The sequence below is a fragment of the Lates calcarifer genome, unplaced genomic scaffold, assembly GCF_001640805.2.
Source record: "Lates calcarifer isolate ASB-BC8 unplaced genomic scaffold, TLL_Latcal_v3 _unitig_5007_quiver_1882, whole genome shotgun sequence".
Classification (NCBI taxonomy): Eukaryota; Metazoa; Chordata; class Actinopteri; family Centropomidae; genus Lates; species Lates calcarifer.
The window spans coordinates 1-20934 of NW_026117231.1; the positions used below are offsets into that span (position 1 = coordinate 1).

General features: G+C 45.3%; 4 protein-coding genes across 6 annotated transcripts; 1 reads left to right on the forward strand and 3 right to left on the reverse strand.

Moving 5' to 3' along the window:
• Window positions 1-205: 205 nt before the first annotated feature.
• Window positions 206-2356, reverse strand: LOC108873255 (granulocyte colony-stimulating factor-like). The gene is made up of 5 exons (XM_018661426.2): window positions 1961-2356; window positions 946-1118; window positions 738-848; window positions 518-649; window positions 206-431 (listed from the first exon to the last, which is right to left on the reverse strand). Exons 1-5 carry the CDS (start codon window positions 1974-1976, stop codon window positions 231-233), a joined length of 633 nt encoding a protein of 210 aa, XP_018516942.1. The 5' UTR covers window positions 1977-2356; the 3' UTR covers window positions 206-230.
• A 4366-nt stretch (window positions 2357-6722) lies between these two features.
• Window positions 6723-11414, reverse strand: LOC108873256 (26S proteasome non-ATPase regulatory subunit 3-like). Its single transcript, XM_018661427.2, has 13 exons — window positions 11306-11414; window positions 11027-11203; window positions 10087-10277; window positions 9660-9800; window positions 9437-9573; window positions 9164-9354; window positions 8864-8967; window positions 8636-8750; window positions 8292-8411; window positions 8079-8182; window positions 7282-7437; window positions 7136-7186; window positions 6723-7029 (listed from the first exon to the last, which is right to left on the reverse strand). Exons 2-13 carry the CDS (start codon window positions 11196-11198, stop codon window positions 6952-6954), a joined length of 1560 nt encoding a protein of 519 aa, XP_018516943.1. The 5' UTR covers window positions 11199-11203; window positions 11306-11414; the 3' UTR covers window positions 6723-6951.
• A 627-nt stretch (window positions 11415-12041) lies between these two features.
• LOC108873253 (leucine-rich repeat-containing protein 3) lies at window positions 12042-15832 on the reverse strand. Of its 3 annotated transcripts, none has more exons than XM_018661424.2 (7): window positions 15681-15832; window positions 15353-15428; window positions 13791-13968; window positions 13289-13414; window positions 13043-13207; window positions 12828-12906; window positions 12042-12488 (listed from the first exon to the last, which is right to left on the reverse strand). In XM_018661424.2, exons 3-7 carry the CDS (start codon window positions 13965-13967, stop codon window positions 12280-12282), a joined length of 756 nt encoding a protein of 251 aa, XP_018516940.2. In that variant the 5' UTR covers window position 13968; window positions 15353-15428; window positions 15681-15832; the 3' UTR covers window positions 12042-12279. The 3 variants fall into 3 exon arrangements, with proteins under 3 accessions (XP_018516940.2, XP_050924564.1, XP_050924565.1); XM_051068607.1 differs by having other exon boundaries at window positions 13791-14131; XM_051068608.1 differs by lacking the exon at window positions 13289-13414 and having other exon boundaries at window positions 13791-14131.
• LOC108873254 (serine/threonine-protein kinase WNK4) lies at window positions 15832-20779 on the forward strand (the record flags this gene model as incomplete). Its single annotated transcript, XM_018661425.2, has 5 exons — window positions 15832-16037; window positions 16463-16946; window positions 20119-20291; window positions 20400-20620; window positions 20709-20779. Coding segments are annotated over exons 2-5 (855 nt in total), but the record flags the coding sequence as incomplete, so codon positions are not given.
• Between the last annotated feature and the right edge of the window lie 155 nt (window positions 20780-20934).

The window sequence follows — 20934 nt, forward strand, 5'->3', positions numbered from 1 at the left end:
GAGTTACTGAGACAGAGTGGCCGAGGTTTCCTGAACACTCTGTGTAAATATCTGAATTGTTTGTGTTTTAGTTTTGTCTATTCTGCTCGATTCAGCATTATTTTGTTGATTGTCAATAACTGATGGATGATCAATAAAGTTTCTCCCATGAGGCACTGCAGACTCCCTCAGCAGACAGACCTTCTCTCTAGCTCCATTGAAGTCACTGTTATTTTTCCCGTGGGCGTGGCTTAGCGTGTACCTGCAGAGCGGGGCCTGTAGGTGGCGATGGCTCTTAGGCTGCGGATCAGGTCGTGACAGAAGGAGCGGAGCTGCGTCAGCGTCAGGTGAACCCCTACCTGGACCTCGTAGTTGCCGTGGAGACGGGAGGCCAGATCAAGCCTCTGATTCTGATCCGGACTGTCGCTGCTGACCTGAGCCGCCACCTTCATCTTAAACACAGACAGACATGTGAGCAACCAATCACAGCCAACCTGAACAGTGATGTCACTTCAGGTGTCAGGTGTGTGCATGTTACCTTATTGATGTGTGTCAGCAGGTCTCTGAGGTCTGCTCGCAGGTCCTTCAGTCCGCTCAGGCGCTCAGACAAAACTCCCAGCAGCCCCTGGTACAACTGACCGCCTGCCATCATACGACTCACACACATGTCCTGCAGGGGGCGCACAAACATTATTACATCACTGGGCGTCACATGGGACCATTTAAAGGACCTCCCTGAGAACCAGAACAGGACTCACCAGTGTGAAGCGCTCGGACAGCGGTTTGAGGACCGGGGCAGCAGGGATGCCCAGTGAGGTCACCATTAGCTGCAGGTTTGTGGTCTCTGTGGAGGGGTCAAGGGTCAAACCCTGAAGAGGACAGGAAGAGAGTTATTAACACACGAAGAAGAAAAAGAAACAGCCAATCAGAGCCCAGCTAAACAAGCCAATCAGATGCTTTGTTTACCTCTGTGGTGACAGTGGCAGCGTGCACGGCGGGGAGGTCTCTCAGGATTTTCTCCACCAGCGTCTTCGCTCGCTCGGCCGCCTCCTTGAACGCCGCGGGAGGTTCAGACGCCGGGCCAACGGGAGCAGATCGAACCAGAACTGCAAACAGGAAGCAGTGCAGCAGAGCAACGGCTGGAGGGAAAAATACAGGTCAGTGTATGGAGGCTCAATACTGCCAGAAAATATTTAATGTGAAATGTGATGAAATAAATAAAAAGTGACAAAATTAAAAACTATATGATTAATTTTTTAAGTCATAACTAAAAACTTAATTGTTAATGATTTTTAGTGACAATTCATTATAAAGAAAACTTTATAGTTTCAAGTGAAAAATCCACCTGTATTATTCATGTTTACCAACAGTTTGTACAGAATTCAGCGTGGGTAAATTATTTATTAACTGTAAATAAAAGCATTTGCCGCAGGTGACGTCACTCCCAGTCCTGACTTCTGACGTAAATGGAAGATTTGCTTTGAGCTAATTGCTGTTTGCATTCTAAATTTAGCTTGTTAGCATGCTAATACTAGCTGATTAGCAGCTGAAGCTGATGAGAATATCTTTAGTTCTGCAGGTAATTAGTCTTAAACCAACGTACTGGACAAATTAAAATGTGACCTGATGGTGGCGCTAGAGGAAAACTGAGAGTATGAGCAGGGTTACATGAACAGTCTCTATGTTAAAGTCCAGTGCTCGTACAAACACACCCCTGTACTCCGGCTGCTGGCACTAATCACCCCTCATACATCCTCAGTTTCAGGTGAGTCCCGGTGGAGCTGAGGTGGAGGAGGTGTGCAGGTCTCATCAGCTGATCTCAGGTTTATATTTGACAGAAAAGTCGATTTTTAAAAATGTGACTGATAAAGTTTGGACTTTAGTCTCCTCCACCAAACTCCGTTCATATTTCTGCTGATTTTATCCGCCTCTCCTCATCACATGCACACTGAGTTTCAGAGAGAGTAAAGTCTGGTCTTACCTGTCAGGGTGTTCATGTTCAGGGCGGCTGTGTGTCTCTCTGTCTCGGTGTCTGTCCGCAGGGAAACTCGTGAAAATCTTCAGCTTCCATTTGCGGTAGTTTGGTCTTTTTATCCGCACTGTCTCCTGCGGGGTTTTCCATTGACGGAGGATCAGTGCAACTTTACCGAGTCACCGCGGAGGAGTCATGCCGATAATTCCCGAAGTGACGAAGCTTGTGAACGTTGTTGCGCAACGATCCAACGGCGCGAGGATCAGACACACGGAAACCTGCAGGGGTCTCACCTGCTGTCGGCAAATCACGTGACTTCGCACCTTTACGTCAGGAGAGTTTAAATGTTCTTTAGAACTGAGGTGGAAAGATCCGGATCCGTTAAAGGCTGTAAAACCAGAACCAGAACCAGTGTGATGCTTCATGGGCTGTGGTCGTTACAGGATGTAACGGATACTTTAGTTACTTAAGTAAAAAGTAACAGTACTGAAATCTAAAAATACTTTATTAGTAAGTAAAAGTACTGCTGAAAATGATACTCGTGTATTAACAGGAGGAAGTACTTTGAATACAGTCTGCGGAGAGTACTTGATCCTGATGTAATCTATTATTTTTACGTCGTTACTCCTGAGTCACTGATGCTTCAGCAGAATTTTCCTGTTGATTACTTCACAGACAGTCAGATATTTCAGTGTTTATTACTCATCATGTGTAAACCTGTAACTGAGGCTGTTAAAGTAATGGAGTACAGTCATTGAGTAAATGTACTTAGTTACTCTCCAGCTGTGTGGCTGTTTGGAAAATGAAACTCAACACAAACTAAAATAAAAGTTTTGATCAAAATAATGCTGCGTTCATGTCCTGTCAGAGGATCGTAAATATGAGTTTCCCACTTCATCTGAGTCGCTGAGTGGAGTTCAACCCAGATGTGAACAGATGTGTTTGAACCTGAACACAGCATCAGGAGGTTTGGTGTTAATGAAGGAGATAAAAATTTAATGATATGAGTTTTTCTGGCAGCAGCTACAGTTTTAGTTCAATTAGATTTTTTAAAATTAAACTCTGTTGTCTTTACATCATTTTCATTTATTATTTTATTTTATATTTATCGTTTCATTCAGATGTTTGTGTTTGATTTTATTGTGTCGTAGAATCATTTTTCTCTTCTTCAAACGTGTTTGATTTTGTCTCTTCTTCCTGTTTGACAGAGAAAATGTCTGATTTTGTCTCCTTGTGTTTCGATGATGTTAATATTTAATCCTGAGTTTCACACTGATTTCTGTGTTGACTGAAGGAGGGTGTGTGTGTGTGTGTGTGTGTGTGTGTGTGTGTGTGTCAGTTTCCTTCTTTTGTTTCATCATGTTTGCTTTAAGAAATCCTGGAGAACCTGTGACTCAGTGGGAAACTGCTCATGTTTTACTTCATCGTCGTCGTCCTGCTGCTGCCGAGGAAACTCTCAGTTACTCACAGTAACTCTCACTAACTCATTAACTTGTTTCTGAGCTCCAGTTTGTTTTTAATGAAACCAGACGTTTGTTATAGGAAATAAATCTGATCAGCACAACATAGTTTTCTCTTCTGTTCTCCCTCATGAATCATCTCTGAACAAACTGAGTCAAACAGGTTCAGGTTCTGAACTGATGTTTCTCTGAGGATCAGGACATGGACAGCAGCTGTTTGTTCAGCTTGTTTCTCTGATGCCTGAAGATCCAGACGTCTGACGACTAAAATCCTTCATCTGGTCTCAGATCAGAGTCAGGACGACCCAGAGAGAGCTGGGTCAGAACAAACCCAGTACACCACAGAGCCGATCAGAAACGTCTGGAGAACCAAAGAGTCCAACGGTGTTGACCTGGACTCCAGACGCCACAGATCCTGATCTGATCCAGTATCTGTGGGAAGATCCGGGACAAACCAGATCCATGGAAGCCCCCCACCGCCCAACCACAGGACCCCCCCCACAGGTCCTGAGTCTGTGTTGATCTGATAACAGTGTGTAGTTCAGGGTATCTTTATCCTCCTCCACCTCTGCCTGCAGTGACAGTCTGCAGCCAGAACTTTAATTAAAGGATTAATTTATCAAACTGGTTCAAACATTAATTATCATCTGATGAAAAGTCGAGTGAAACGTGTTGGAAGACGTTTGAGATTCGACGAGTTTCACAATGAGGACAAACTGTTTCCTGTTTCCTGATTCACACAATAAGACCCAGCAGCTTGTCTCACACTCACACACACACCATCATCATCATTATTGTTATTGCAGACACACTGTCATCGTTCTCAGTCGTCTGTGTCATCAGTTGTTGTGTAACTGTAGTCAAGTAAAATACTAACACACATTACATGAAAATACTCAAGTACTTCACTGGAGTAAAAGTACTCAGTTACTTGTCAGAGAACAGCTGAAGGTTAAAGACTGTAATCAAAAACCTAAACACCAGAGCTGCAGAGTAACTAAGTACATTTACTCAGTGTACTTCACTGGAATAAGTTATTCGTACAGAGAGGATTCACTTCATTTACTTTACTAATAAAAACCCTCTGAACTCAGATACTCACCAGATTTCCCGAGCTTTCAGCCAAATCCCAGAGTCTTCCTCAGTGAACGAATAGCTGGAAAAAGATGATGAATGTTGAAAGGTAAGTGACAGGTGAACAGGTGAGGTGATGAGGTGGACAGGTGAGGTGGTGAACGGGTGAAGTGATGAGGTGAACAGGTGAGGTGGTGAACAGGTGAGGTGTTCAAACAGGTGAGCTGTTTGAACTCAGATAAACTGTTGTGTTTTTATTTTAAGTTTCTCTGTGACATTAAACATCAACATTTTTAACAGACAACATATGAGTGACTGTTTTTAGTTAGTTACATTTTAAATACCTGGTAATCAGATTACAGTTACATATTACCTACAGGGATTACTTTTTAAAGTCGACATTATTCATTTTAAACTATTTGTAATTTAGTTGAACTCTTGCTAACTAGCGAGCTAACCACAGATTAGCCTGTTAGCATAGCAGCTAGCTTACTGAGCAGGTCCAGCTAACAAACAAACCACCAGTTTACAAAAACACTATATTTATCCAGTAACATGTATATGTTTTATTTTTCTTCCTAAAGATCTCTGAACTTGTAAAGAGCTGTTTGAGAACTCCAGATGTTTGGTAGCGAGTTAGCTTCACCGCTGCAGATTCACATTAATGTTGTTTAAACCTTTTCTGGAGTTTTTATTTAAAGAGGGTTAGTTACAGGACATCATGCTGTGTTCTGGTTTTCAGTCAAAGGTGAAGACAGATCATCAGCTGGAGCTGAATGTGTCACATTCATCCACAGACTGAGTAACCCTCTTTTAATTTGAAAATCACTTCCTCCTCCTGGTATCACAGTGGTTTCCTGGTGTTTGGAAGGCTGCTCTGAATAAACTGTGACGGCCTGAGGCTGCTGCCGCTCTCTGCTGACTCAGAGGTTATGAAATGTTTCCAGCTGCCAGAGCTCAGAGCTCAGAGGCTGCTGGGAAAAAAAAACAAAGAACTGTTCCAGGTTTGATCAAAACTATAAACAGTTTAATTCAGAGGAAGAAACCGCAGCTGCCTGAGGCGACTGTCTGTTTACATGAAGTCAAAGACGCTGATTTAACACTTCAGTTCAGAGTTCAGCTCATTTTTCAGGATAATACTGGATTTGATTTTCATTTCCTGTGAAGACGATCAGAGACGTGAAATCAAATGCAGCTCAACGTCAGAAACCAGCTGTTTTCTGCTTCGTCACTAAACACACAGACACTGAACGCCTTGTGTCAGTCCTGGCTGAAGGTTTCTGCAGGTCCAGATGATGGAAGCTGTTTCACCAGGACTCAGTGACAAACAAGTCAAAACCTGAGTCCTGGACCGTGAACAAGGACCTGAGGTCATGGAGGTGACTTCAGGTGTAGCTCTGGGTTTTCAGGATTTAGGTAAATCACCATGGTAACTGATGCTGAACTCACCTAAGATGATTTTATCCACACACTGATGAAAATTTCTGATTCTAAATGAACATTTCACCTGTGAAACATCATTTCAGGACGTTGCGGTAACTGAACGAACCTGCAGGTGTCAGTGTTGACGACGTGATGACCAGTGCCTGACGCTCAGAGAAGATATTCTGGATCTGTTGAACTTGCCTCTGCACCAGTAAAATCTGCTTCATGTAAAAGTCTGAACACAGGATCTCTGAGGACATGATCCTGACTCTGAGCTCTGCAGACAGCTGCTTCCTCCTCATGTCCTGGTCTTTACTGTTCCCTCCGGTGTGGAACATTTACAGGAAATCTAATCTACAACATGTTTTTATCAGAGCGTAATCAGCTCAAACTGATCATCGTTCTCTCAGAATGAACAGTTTACATCTACACAGGAGCAGCTCCTCCTCCACAGAGTCCACCATGTTTCTACAGAATGGACAAACTGAACTGTGGCTCTGTACAGGAGCTGTTCATGTCTTAACGTTCACTTAATAAAACATAAACCAGCTCAATAACAAAGAAAACTTTTTCCTGACAGAGTAGTTGATGTGGAGGTTGACTCCATAATGTCCCCTGACAGCCTCTCTGACGCTCAGAGAGGGAGAGTTCAGGGACAGGTGTTCAGTCAGCTGCAGTCTGAGATCTCACCACTAGATGTCAATAAATCCTACACACTGCTGCTTTAACAAGACATTTAATGTTTAATTATTCGTGATGTTTAACAGCTGGAAACGTCACCAACACCCAGAAATCCACAAAAACTAAACGTGTGTAAACAAAGAGTGAATTTTATTTGTCTCAGGGAGAAAAAAAACAGCTGGAGGTTAAAGTTCAGAGGCTACAGCAGAATACACACCAGAGGAAAAAAGAAGAGGAGGAGAGGGGGATTGTGGGTAATAAGTGATGCACTAACGTCAGCGTGCCGACACACACACACACACACACACACACACACACACACAACTACTTCCTGTCTGCACAGGAAGTCCCCACAGACGATCACGGGAAGCTGTCGTCGTCGTCTTCAGCCATTTCTTTGGCGAACTCCAGATCCTGCTGCTCACGCTCCCGACGCTCCTGAACGCACCACGGACACACACGCAGAGATAATCAGTTTTACACAGGTGACACATTCAGGTAACGGCCAGGTGAACAGGCGAGTGTGTGAACAGGTGAGTGTTACCTCTGCTGACTCCAGGTCTTTGTTGTATGCTTTGGGAGGAAACCTCATGGCCTGCAGGTGGAGACAGGTGGAGGTGATTTCAGTTTAATCTTCAACAGATGACAAACACATCACATGATGTGCAGGTGTGCGTACAGTTGTGTTACCTTGACAGACATGTTGTGGATGTCCAGGCAGAAGGAGATCCTCTGGTGAAAAGCCAGCTGAGGCTCTCTGGTGCCGTAGATGTCCATGGTCTCTTTTGATTGGACGAAGCCTTTCTCGTGGTTGATGCTCGCCTCAATCACTCCGTCACGGATCGCCTGGACAACGACACACAGGTGTCATCAGAACAACACAACACACACCTGTACACACACCTGTGCTACAGCCCTGACTGTGTGGATGTGATGGTGCAGCTAGTTGTTATTAGCTTCTGCTCACCTTGAGAACCTGGTGATGTTAGCTAAGTGTTAGCTAATTAGCCTCTGTTAATTAGTTCTGACTTTCAGACGTCTGTGATGTTACACAGACTTGACGTTCAGGTTGTTAAACGTGTTTGCAAACCAGATCGTGTTTTATGATGCGGTTCAGTTCAGTGTTTGTTTGTTTGTTCTGAGTAATAAACGATTTGACTTTTCTTCTAATTCAGGGTTAAAAACAGCAGGTTTCATCACAATGACCTTAAATAAACTGAGTGTTTCCTCATCACCTCCTGTCTCTGTCCAACAGCTACAACAGATATTGATCTTTAACTGAAGGTCATCAGTGTCTAACGTCCTCACAGGGCCACCGTACAGAGGACCAACTCTTCACATCTAACTACAGGAGTGAGGAAGTTGCTGCCACCTGCTGGTCACACTCTGAGCTACACCAGGTTCCAGCTGCTTTAGTCCACAGGAGGTCACATGACCAAACACACACACACTCTTTAAAAGGTGAAGATGAACAGTTTGCCGGTTACCTTGGCAACAATGAACTCGGCGTCCTCTGGGCTGTCAAGCTGCAGCTTCTGAGCGATGTCAGCCAGAGAGATACGAGAGTACGACAGGCTGATCATACGCACACCTGGACACACACACACACACACACAGGTGTTAGTATGAAACTCTGAAGCTGCCAACACACAAATGGTGACGTGTGATGTCAGAGGAGATGTGGGCTGTGATTGGCTGACCGGTCTTGATGACGTTGTGTCTCAGGCGGATGATGAGCGTGTACGTCCCGTCAGTCTGAAACTTCTCCCCAAACTGCTCCAACACCTGGTTAAACTTGGCCAGGTTACCTGTCCTCACCGCTGCACACACACAGGTGACATCAGGACGGACAGACAGACACACACACACACACACACACACACACACACACACACACACACACACACAGAGGTGACATCAGCAGATGAAAGAAAACACACAACTTACAATAAGAAATATTTTAATGATTCATAATTATTCTGAAAACTTGTGAGAACTCAGATTTAGGTTCAGTTCATGTGTGTGTGTGTGTGTGTGTGCTGACCCTGTGTGAGCAGGAAGTAGGGCATCAGTGACCTCTTGAGTGACGGCTGTCTGAACTGCAGTCTGTCAGGAATCTCTCCCAACAACAGCTCCACCACGATCAGCAGCTTATGGACCTGAACGCACCACACACACACACACACACACACACACACACACACAGTTCACATCTATGCTTCTCTAACAGTTAAACAATGTACGTTAATCGTCCTGTGTGTACAGTGTGTACCGTCTGTTTGAATCCCACAGCTGTGTGCTGTGGAGCTTTCCTCAGAGCATTGGTCAGAGTCCTGCGAGCCTCAGAGTACTCCAACTGGATCGCCTTAATACGACCTGCACCAGGTCACATGACACACAAGTAAACACACAGGTAAACACACAGGTCATAACTTTAAATACTGAACACGTAAATAACAATAATCAAGTTAAAAAGGAGCTCCATGTTAGGAAATACGACTGAAGCCTCTAACCTTAAAGAAGACAAATAGTGCAGGTGTCAGTCTCACCTGTGTGTCAGTCTCAGTCTTACCTGTGTAGTAGAGGTATCTGGCCCACTCGTTGTTGTTGGCGAGCTCGGGGAACACAGACTTTGAGACGAGTTTCTCGGCCTGGTCATACAGGTTGAAGTGCAGGTAGTTCCTGAGCAGCAGGTTGAGGAGGACGGCCTGACCGTCGGCGTCGTGACGCAGCGTCGCCGTACGCAGCCGAGTGTGGAGGAAACTGAGAGGGTGAGAGAAGGTTACACACACGACGAGGAGGAGGTCAACGGTCTGTGTGCAGGTGTGTGTGCAGGTGTGTGTACCTGCGGATGGTGTCGAACTGGTTGAGGAACTCGTACACTCTGGCGTGGTAATAATAACACTTTGCAGCCACCAGGTCCAGAGCTCTGCGGTTCTTGGAGCCGATCTTCTGCAGCAGGTCATCCGACACCTTCTGAGCCTGAAACACCAGAAAACAAACAGCCATGAGGTCACGGCGGCAGGTCGCACCTCAACCAATCACAGCTCCCTGACTGTCACACACACCTCGGTGTATCTCTTGTTGTTGGTCAGGTGAACCACCAGCAGCAGCTGCAGGTACGCTTCCACCTCCGGCAGCAGAGGAGCCGACGCCGCTTTACCAGTCCTGGGTCGGAACTGGACGTCTCCCTCGGCCATCTCCATCGGCTGAGAGAGAGAGACGGCAGCGATCAATACGGATCAATACTGATGATCTGATCAGGTGCTGTAACAGCCCAGGTGATCAGGTTTCTGACTGATCGATCAATCTATAGTCAGTTATTAAACATGCAGCACAGATCCTCGGTTTATCGTCCAGTTCATTTCTGAGTTAAATTGAATAAAATCTAAATGAGCTTCTGTTCTGGTCAGAAGCTTTAACAGGAATGATTTCATTCACAGACCAATCAATGCCTCTGCAGGTTAATCAATACAGAAACCAATCAGTGATCACCTCCTCCAGGAAGCTGAGCAGGAAGTCTCTGGTCGAGGTGTTGTTGGTGAAGAAGCCGCTGACAGCTTTATGCAGCACGTTGGCGTTCAGACGGCGGCTGGTGGACGGTAACGCCCGGAGAGCACGGAGCACGAACCGAGGCTCCTTCCCCGACACGGCCTTCTCTATCTGCTTCACATGCTCCTTAATGTCTGGAGGGGAGGGGAGGGGGGGGTGAAGATTAGAGGTGAAGAGGAAGTGAAACAAACAGCAGACTCAGTCTCATTCAGAAGTCCATTGATAATTTGACAGATTTTAGCTTCAGTTTGTTTCCTGGTTCTCAGTCAAACAGGAGTCACATGACCTCAGTCTGTGTTCTGATTCGTTGATCACAGCTTCAATCACAAATCAATAAACACTACTGATCCTCCTCTAAACTGAGAATCTGGGTTCTGGACTAAACGAGACCCACTTATTTATCTGGACCAGGTCTGAGTGAAGTGGTTTAGAGCTGGACCTGGTCTGATAAGGTCTGATGTGGTCTGTATGGAGATAAATCACTAACATAAATCACATTAACTATTTTCAGTTTCCTGACAGATTCCCTGGCTCCGGGTTTTTCTGGTCCAGGTTTGACGAGTTTACATGTGGGTTAGAGCTGGACCTGGTCTGATGTGGTCTGCGTTGTTTACTGTTGTTATTAACGTTTGTTGTTTATTAACTGTAACTGGTGAAACGACAGAGAAACGGGTGAGAACCGGTCTCCGTTAAACCTCATTAAAACCCGGCTCTAATTTCTGAATTAACGGTTTTTTGTCGGTTAGCTCCTCCGCTGTGTGTTAGCCGCCCGTGCTAACAGGCTAACCCCGCGGAGTGAACGCGCTCTCCGGCTGTAGCCCGGCTCCTGCCCCGAGCTCCCCGCTGCTTTTAGCTCCGCTGGGTTCTGAACTCTCGGTCTCACCCTCCAGGGTCAGGCTGTCCTGCTCTTTGGGCTGTTTGGCCGCGTTGGTCGCCTCCTCCTCCGGCATCTCCACGTCCTGCGGCTCCGGGCCCGGGTCCTTCGGCTTCTCGGCTTTGGAGTCCCGGTCCCGGCCTCCCGCTTTGTCCCGCCGTTTGGCCGCTGTCTCCTTCATGGCGTCTGGAAGACAAACGGCAGAAAGTCAGGACACACACCGAGCTCCGAGCGCTACAACACGGAGAACTGAACCGGGTCTGGACCGGGTCTGGACCGAGTCTTTACCTGCACAGTCACTCTGCACCTCAGGATAACGTCACAATGACTGGCAACTGTTGGAGCGCGGTGGATTATGGGACATTACAGGCAGTACGAGATGACGACAGAGAGCGGAGCAGGCGCAGATAATCGATCACAGATAGCTCGATACTCTTATCTTATTATTTTACAAGACAAACGGTTTTTCCTGCTGCTTCCATGTAATTCAATTTAATGTAATGCAATTCAATGTAATTTGACGTTATATAATGTAATGCACTGGATTGATAAAGTCATGTTTTACCGGGTATTCAGACTAACTAGAAACTACACTATAAAACTGACTTCAGCTTATTTCAGGTTTGTCACACACAACATCTCAACAACTATTTATTACAACAACTAATAATAATGATGATAATAATAATACATGTTGCTGTGTGGAAACACTGTGATCCAGGTGAGCACACCTGTGGTTCCTGGTTTTATTTCCACTGAAGAAAAACAAAACATCATGAGTCAAAAACCTTCAATGATTCAATGAGTCTCCTACACTGAGACTCTGTGGAGGTTTTCTCTCCAGCAGTTGCTCACACAGTGTTTACCTGTCTGATACAGGTGAGTGTGACTCTGTGATCTCTGTGATCCTGCAGCCTCAGTCTGATGAACCTGTTTCACATCACTTAAAACCACATCAACAAACACCTGAGAGGAGCCTCGGTTTAACGACAGGTTTATTTCATCACATAAAGTTACGTGGACCTTGACGATGATCAACTCATCCTTAAGATGGATTTCTCTGAGGTAGGTCTGGAGGTCCTTAAGGAGGTTCTAGGAGTTCTTAAGGAGTTTTAAGGGTCCTTGAGAGGTTTCCAGGGGTCCTTGAGGAGATATGAATGACTCTGATGATTTCCAACCTCTCCAGGAGACCAGGTGGGCCATTTCACCAAATATAGAGACCATGACCTCCTCCTGGTCTCCTCCAGGTGGCACTCTGTCCTCTACACCTGGTGGCTCTGCAGGGACTTCAGGTACTCCATGTGGCGGCGGGCGTCCTCCTGGTTCTGTCGGATGTAGCAGACCAGGTAGGAGATGACCATGGAGAACCAGAGGAACATGGTGACCAGCATCACCACATCGGTGGTTCTCCTCACAGACAGACACAGATCCCAGTCCTCCACCAGTAAGACCAGCGGCATCCCAACAGCTCCTGGAACAGGAAACACTCACTGTCACAACAGTCTGTGAACGCAACACAGCTTCACCTGGACGTCACATAAAGATTTAAAATTAAATTACATTACATCACAGAGAGCTGCAGGACTGATCCTAAAACCAGGCAGTAAGTTAGCATGTTAGCATGTTATAGCCTAACATTAGCTTTTTACTTGTAGAGATTGTATTTAGGCTTCAGGGAGGGAACCAGGCTGATGCTACCTTCAGGGCTGGACTACAGAAACATATCATCACTGTGGGACGTTATCACATTTAATGGTCATTTGACTTGACGTTGTCCACTGCTCTGATTGGCTGATGAGTGTAAACGTACCGAGGTTTGGGAGGTCAGAGGTTTGACAGACGACCTCGTTCAGAGATGATGGATCCAGATCCAACTGAGGCATCGACAGCTGAACACAAACGAGAGACACAGTGAAACATCAGAGAATCAAACAGTTTCTTCTGTGGTTAAAAGATTTTTACACCTTCACTCCTGATGATGATCAGTGTTCATGATCAATGTTCAATAAGAGCTTTTATACTCACCTGCATCCTACAGTCACAGTGCCAGGGGTTGTGCGTCAGGTTGGCGGCAGCTCGCAGCCCGCCGAGCGCCGCTGGGTCCAGTGCAGACAGCCAATTGGATGAGAGGTCCAGGAAACGAAGAGAGGACTCCAAACCCCGGAAACAACCGGCTTCAAGAGAGGAGAGCTGAGAGGAAACAGGAAACTGAAGCTGAAACCTGAATGAACCACAGTTACCTGTCCAAATAGAAACCAGGTGTTTCAGTACCTGGTTGTGTGACAGGTCAAGCTCATTGAGCAGCAACAGGTCAGAGAACGAATCAGTCGGCAGAAAGCTGAGCAGGTTTTTATCCAGAAACAGACGAATGGTGAGATTAGAGAGGCCGACAGGTACCTGGGGACACAACACACCTGGGCAGGTTAGAGAGGGAAACTTTAACATAGACAGGTGTTTCAGGAGGACATTAGGAAACTCTTTCTTTGTCTATAAAGATGTTTAAAATGTGAGAACATCTGTTTCAGCTGTTTGAAGCTACACTAGCAGTTTCCCCTTGCTTGTGGTCTTTCTGCTAAGCTAGGCTAAACACATCCTGGACCTCTCCAAGGATTTCTGAAAAGCAAGAATGTAAAATAGACGGGAAAATAACCAAATTGTGGTGATTGGGTTTTTAGTTTTCAGATGAGTCCTCACAATGTATAAATGAAACCTGGTCCCTGTAGGACACATACATGTACGTGTCCCCATAACATCATTAACACCTCAGACAGACCTGTGTCAGTCTCAGTCCACTGCAGCGGACCGTCAGTCCTCCATCCGGCTTCTCCAAATATTGACATATGTTGTTGGCGGAGAATCTGTTGCCGTGGCGCCAGAGAGCGACGGTAAACGGTGATGATGTCATCATGAGGTTGGGCGGCGGGAGGACGAGGAGGAGGAGGAGGAGCATCCTGCGAGGGGAAAGGTCCACCACAGAAGAAGAGGGTGGAGGTGGTTTCACAGTGAGAGACATGACGAGAACATCCTCGGTTTGATGGAAGAGTGATTCTCCAACATGACCTCAGAGGTCAGAGGTCAGGGGTCAGAGGTCAGGGGTGAAACAGTGATTAAAGTCTGAGAAGACAGAAGAGTTTCAGTGTTGATGACAGCGACCTCTGCTGGTCTGTAACTGACTGACATCAACTCAGACCTGATACATAATCAATAACACACTTTACACATGGTCAGAGAGTGATGGAGGAGGAGGAGAGGAGAGGACAGGGAGGAGGAGAGGAGGAGAGGAGGAGAGGAAGAAGAGGAGGAGGAGAGAAGGAGAGGAGGAGGAAGAGGAGAAGGAGGAGGAGGAGGAGAGGAAGAGGAGGAGGAGAGGAGAGGACAGGGAGGAGGAGAGGAGAGGAGGAGGAGGAGAGGAGGAGAGGAGGAGGAAGAGGAGAAGGAGGAGGAGGAGGAGAGGAGGAGAGGAGGAGGAAGAGGAGAAGGAGGAGGAGGAGGAGAGGAGGAGAGGACCACTGAAAAAAGTTCTGATCTTGTTTTATCCTGGGGAGACGTTTTTCATGAGGATTTGGTTTCTACGTTTGTTTTTAATTATTCTGATGAACTGATCAGTTTTTCAGCTGAAGCTGCAGGAAATATTTTTCTGTTTCAGGTCAAAGTGCAGAGCTGCGTCATTATTAAATTATTTATTAAAATGAATAAACTCATTAGAAATGAATCTCCTGTAAAGATGAAAACAGAGTCAGACAGAAGATTTGAGAAGAGACGGATAAGACGAGAGAACAAAGAGATGAAGACGGATTAACAAAGAGAATAAACGACAGATTAATCCTCTGAGATTAGAAACAACAGGTGGAGGAGAAAAGAAAAAAGAAAATCTCCTTTGAAGCTGCTGAAAACGACTGAACAGAAAATCACAGCGTTAAACTGAGAAAAGAGTTTGATTCTTTATCAGCAGTCAGCAGCTTCATTTAGTCTATTTCTGCTGATGTGAAGTGTTTTTCTGCTTCACATTAAATCTGACCTGACAGAAAATATAAAGTGATAGTGAAACATATCAGAGTATAAACAGGACCAGGTCACTCTGCTCACTGAGAAACACCCAGTATTTTATCACTATTATTATTATTCATACTAAATCTCTATTAGAAATATGATTTAACAAATCACAGTTTATTCTTTATTTTATATTTATCTATGATAACACATCTTATTCTGGCTGTTTTGTTGGTTAATCTCAGATACTGATTGATTGATTGATTGATTGATTGATCATAAATGATATTAGTGAACATTAAAGACAAACAGGAAACGACAGAAGAGAAGAAGTTTCGTACTCACGTGTTGATGCTGTGTCAGAGAAGCGGCAGCAGCTGTCAGACTGAAGGACGAACTGACAGATCTGATCCTCACACGACTGACACACACACACACACACACACACACACACACAGACACACACACACACACACAAACAAACAAACAAACAAACACACAAACAAATAAATAAATATGAGGGTTACATTTATAGTGAACCCGTGGTTCATGTTCAGTTAATTGACTCTTATTTACAGTGAAATGTGATTTTTAAAATAAAAAGAAGACGTGAGAATATAAATGATCAGTGATCAGTGATCAGAGCGGAGACAGCGCCCTCTGCTGGACTCACCGTCACATGACAACATGTCGTAGTCAAACAGACCTGAGATCAGCTGACACACAGTCAGAGTCTATCAGGCAGGTGACAGGTGTCCGGTGGGCGGGGCTTGTCGCAGCTCGTGCAGTCTGCTCAGCGCTGATAGAGCTCGTGCTGCGTCTCAGTCTGACCCGGGTTTAAAAAATGACTTGTTTATTCTCGGAGCGAAGAAGAAGAAGAAGCAGCTGGAGGGTTTGTTCAGTGTCGTCAGGCTGAGGCGGACTGAGGAGGACCCTGTTCGGACCTGGACTTTAAAGAGGTTTCTGTGGTTTTACTGGTTCCAGTTTTTCCGCCTCATCAACTCACCCACAACAACTACAACTGCACACAGTGAGTCAACCTTAACACAACATAATGCAATATAATGTAATAAACGTGTGTTGGTGCAGCTGCAGGACAACACGTTAGTTTCATTAGAATAAAACAACCTGAAATAAAAACGCCTTCAAAAGTATCTAATAATATTCACATTAATAATCATAATAATCTTAATATGAATTTTTAAAGAAAACCAAAAATCATGTGGTCAAATATAAATAATAATAATAATAATAAAATTATAAATAAATATGATCCAGGATCCAGGATCCAGGTACCTGAAGTCTGTGATCAGGTGAAGTGCTGCACTCTTCCTGCCCACGCACCGATCAGTACCAGGTTAAAACCCTGATTAGAAGTGGGACGTGGTCTCACCTCTGTCAGACGACCTGATTCAATGATGATCATTTAGAGTTTGACCTCTGTTCATGTTTCAGGCTCCTCCCACTCCTCTGACATCACAGCGAGGGACTCGAACCTGTGACACATGAGCCTCGCCCACGACCAGGTGAGGAGGAGAAGGGTCTGAGGATGCTGCCCTGGACCGCTGACGACCACAACAAGAAAACACCTGAGGAGGAGGAGGAGGAGGAGTACGCCCTTCCTCTTCCTCTCGTTACCATGACGACCTCAAAGGATGACCAATCAGAGGCCACGGTGAGCCCCTCTGTGAATCAGGAGGTCAGCTCAGACTCAGGGGAGGAGACAGGGGCGGCGCTGTCGGACTCTAACCGGGAGGGGTTACTGTGGCAACAGAGGGAGGAGGAGGAGCGGGACGAAGAGGAGATGCAGGCGGTGGCCTCGTCTCCCGATGGACGATTCCTCAAGTTCAACATCGAGATCGGACGAGGATCCTTCAAGACGGTTTACAAAGGTCTGGACACGGAGACCACGGTGGAGGTGGCCTGGTGTGAACTACAGGTAACACACACACACATGCAGGTCTGAGTAGGTCTGATCGGGTCTAATCCGGTCTGACTGGGTGTAAATAAAGTTTTATTCAGTCAGGTGGACTGACCCAACCCCTGAACTTTATCACATCAGTTGCTAACTAGCACCTCTATGCTAAGCTAGCTGCTGAATGTAAACACATGCGTATGCTAGCAGCTTAGTGAGGTGTCTCCAGGTGATCTGAAGCTCCGCCCCTGAAGCTGATTGGTCAGTTTGTCTGTCCAACACAGGAAACGGTGAAACTGTTTAATCTCTAATGTTTCAGTCTGCCAGTCAGAAGGTCAAAGGTCAAAGGTCAATGCAACAGTAAAACTAATTCACAGTAGAAGTTCATGTGTCTGCAGGACTTCAGAGAGAACTTGGTCCTCAGAGGATGAACCATTTCATCCTGATCCGAAAACAACTGAAGTTTATTAGTTTGATTATTGATCTGAATCAGTCCTGATGAAGCTGCTCAAACAGCCAACCATCACTGTGTGGGTTCAATGATCCTTAATAACCTTTTAATTAAACTCAGTCCAGCCGTCGTGGTAACGGTGGTTGTCGTTGTGGCGACTGGACAGATTAACGAGCGACGGAGGAATGTTACTAACGGAGGAAATGAAATCTGGACTCAAACTGCTTTACAGGACCTTTCAAAATAAAAGCTGCAACAGCGTCTCGAGATAACTTCTGTTGTGAATTGGCGCTATATAAATAAAATTTGACTTGACTTGAACATTCTTCTCAATAAAAGCACATGTAAGGAGTTTAGATCGTTTAGATCGACCCCTGATAACCCCTGATGTTAAAGCTGCTACATGTTGAGTTAGCTAACGTTAGCTAACGTTAGCTAACGTTAGCATGAACAGCTGTTTATGCTGTTTATGAGTTTCAGGCGTTGATGGTTAATGTTTATTTTTCAGGAGATAAAACAACCACAACATATAAAATATAAAATATATAACGTCATCATACAGACGTCCACAGACTGTTTGTTTGTTTGTTTGTCGTCCTGAGGTGTGTGTCTGTGAGCAGGTCAGTGAAGTGTTATCTCAGGTACACAGAGTGCATCTGTGTATCAGACCAGGTTTATAGTTTTATTGGGTGGCGTCTCTGACTCTGAGCTCTGATTGGTTCAAAATCAGGAACTGTGGCTGGAGGTGATAGATTCAGAGGGAGGAGGGTTCCTCAGGTAAATATTTAACACACACACATGAACTTTCATTCATTCTTTAATCCAGGTGTGTCTCACCTGCACTGAAACACAGAGGTCATCGTTACACCTTGGTTTCATCCTCAGACTGACACTTCCTGTTTCCCGAGTCGTGACATTGTGTCGACCTCCTGTACAGAGACAGCATCTAATAACTTATTGATCAGTTGATCAGATCAATGATCAGACCTGATGTTACAGTTTGTTTTAGAAGACGTCATATTGTTTCAGGTAAACGTGGAGCAGAAATGTTTCTCCATGGCAGCAGCAGAGGCTCATGGGTATTGTAGTATTTAGTGATTGATCATGATCAATGATCAGTCCCAACCTGACAAACAGGAACCTGAAAGGCTTGTATTACTATCTTTGTGAGGACCTATTTCAGGTTTTAATCATCCCAGTGAGGACACTCTGCTCTGTGAGGATATTTCTGCTCGGTCGTCACGACTTTAAACGACTGTTTGAAAGTTCAGGTTCAGGTTCAGAGTTCGAGACTCAGGACTTATATGGGCGAGGGTCTTACACAAGTACAGGAAGACGAACGTGTGTGTTTGTGTGTGATAAAGCGCTGACAGTGACATAGCAGTTTGTTGAAGTGTACACAGAATCTGATTGGACGGGCGGCTGCTGGTTGATGCTGATAGCAGCACACACACACACAAACACACACAGAGTGAATGAGGTCAAAGGTCAGCTCTGTGGTGATCTTCCTGTGAATAAACTCTCTTCACCAACAGAGTCATGGATCAGAAAACAGAAAAATAATGAAATAAATAAAAAACAAATAGAACAAAGTTATAAAGTTATTAAATTACAAATCAGATTCTTTACATAAATTACTGGTGTTTATACAAACTAGAAATTAAAACATGTTGAATGTTTACACAGACAGAAAAACGTAGAAGCTGAAAGTTGAAAACAACACCTGAAACATTCATTTGATTTGGAAGAGTAGAAAAAAAGCGGAATCCAAGCAGAAATGTCCTGAAAAAGCTGGATGTTTTTATAGTTGAATAGTTTCTGTAGCAGCAGATGTTAGACTGAAAAACATACAGAAGAATAAGAGTAAAGTTTGAAGAACAAAAACAAGATAATCAGAAAGATTAATGTAAAACAGAGTCTGACTGAAGAGAGAGAGACAAGTCTTATCTACTGAGAGCAGAACTGTTCATTCAGTTTTCCTTCAAACTGTTCATTACACCAAACCCCTCAGTTTTCACTACAAACATCAACACAGACTTTCTGCCCCTCGACCTGTCGAAGCAGGAACAGGAAACTTGGTGACGACTGGATCATAGTTTATACTGTTTATATAAACCTGTAGTGAGTCCAGCTTTAAGAACCAGATTCTGGTTCTGTTCAGACTCTGTTCAGATTCAGGTTCAGGGAAAGATCCTGGTCTGGTTTAATCCAGAAGCAGTTCAACATCTGAATAAATCAGTTTAAACTTCATTTTTGGAAACAGTGTCATAAATCTAAAGTCTGAAGGGGTGAGATCTGGACAGAACGTCCCCTATAACCCATACAGGTCCTCACAAAGACAGACAACACTAACCAACCAAAACCAGTCTGTGTTAAAACAATGCAGGACATGAAATCGGATCCAGAGTCAGATCCATGAGTCTGGAAGGTTGATGAGGATTTTTCAGCTCAGTTACCAGCAGCTTTATCTTCAGCTGTGATGAAGCAGAAACTGTTTATGATACACAGTCATTCACAACAAATGGTGTGTGTGCTGATTTCCCATCATGCTCTGCAGTGATGTGAGACGTCTGTGTGTTATCATGTCAGCAGATCATCAGCTGTGTTGTTACAGACTGGATGAGGGCACAGTGTCCTTCACGGTCGACGTCTTCCTCAGTCGACTCACAGCTTTTTAATCTGTTTCATCTCTGAATCGTCAATGAATCCATTAACGTATTGATCGATGACCTTTGACCCCGTCAGACCCACCGTCTGAACAAGGCGGAGCGGCAGCGCTTCTGCGAGGAGGTGGAGATGCTGAAAGCTCTGCAGCATCCCAACATCGTCCGATTCTTCGACTCCTGGAAGTCGACACTGAAGGGCCACAAATGCACCATCCTGGTGACGGAGCTCATGACATCCGGGACCCTCAAAACGTGAGTCCAGGTTCAGAACCTGCAGAATCTTCTCAAACTTCTCAAACATTTTACCTCCTGAACCCCACCTGAGCTGACCAGGTGTGTTTCCTCTTTGAACTTGTCCAGGTACCTGCGCAGGTTCCGTCAGATGAAGCTGAAGCTGCTGCAGCGCTGGAGTTTCCAGATCCTGAAGGGGCTACAGTTCCTGCACTCGCGCTGCCCCCCCATCCTGCACCGAGACCTCAAGTGTGACAACATCTTCATCACCGGGCCCACTGCCTCCGTCAAGATTGGAGACCTGGGCCTCGCCACGCTCAAGAAGGCCTCATTCGCCAAGAGCGTCATTGGTAAGACCTGTTGAAATCCAAGCTGTAGGTCACAGTTGGATGCAGATGTTTGAGGTTTCTGTCATATTGTGACTGGTGGTGCCTTCAGGGACCCCGGAGTTTATGGCTCCAGAGATGTACGAGGAGAAGTACGATGAGGCGTGGATGTCTATGCCTTTGGTATGTGCATCCTGGAGATGGCGACGTCCGAGTATCCGTACTCAGAGTGTCAGAACGCCGCACAGATCTACCGCAAAGTCACCAATGTAAGTCTCTGCACCACCCAAGCGCCGTCTACTTCCTGGTTAGGTGTTTGACTGTGTGTCTGTCACTCA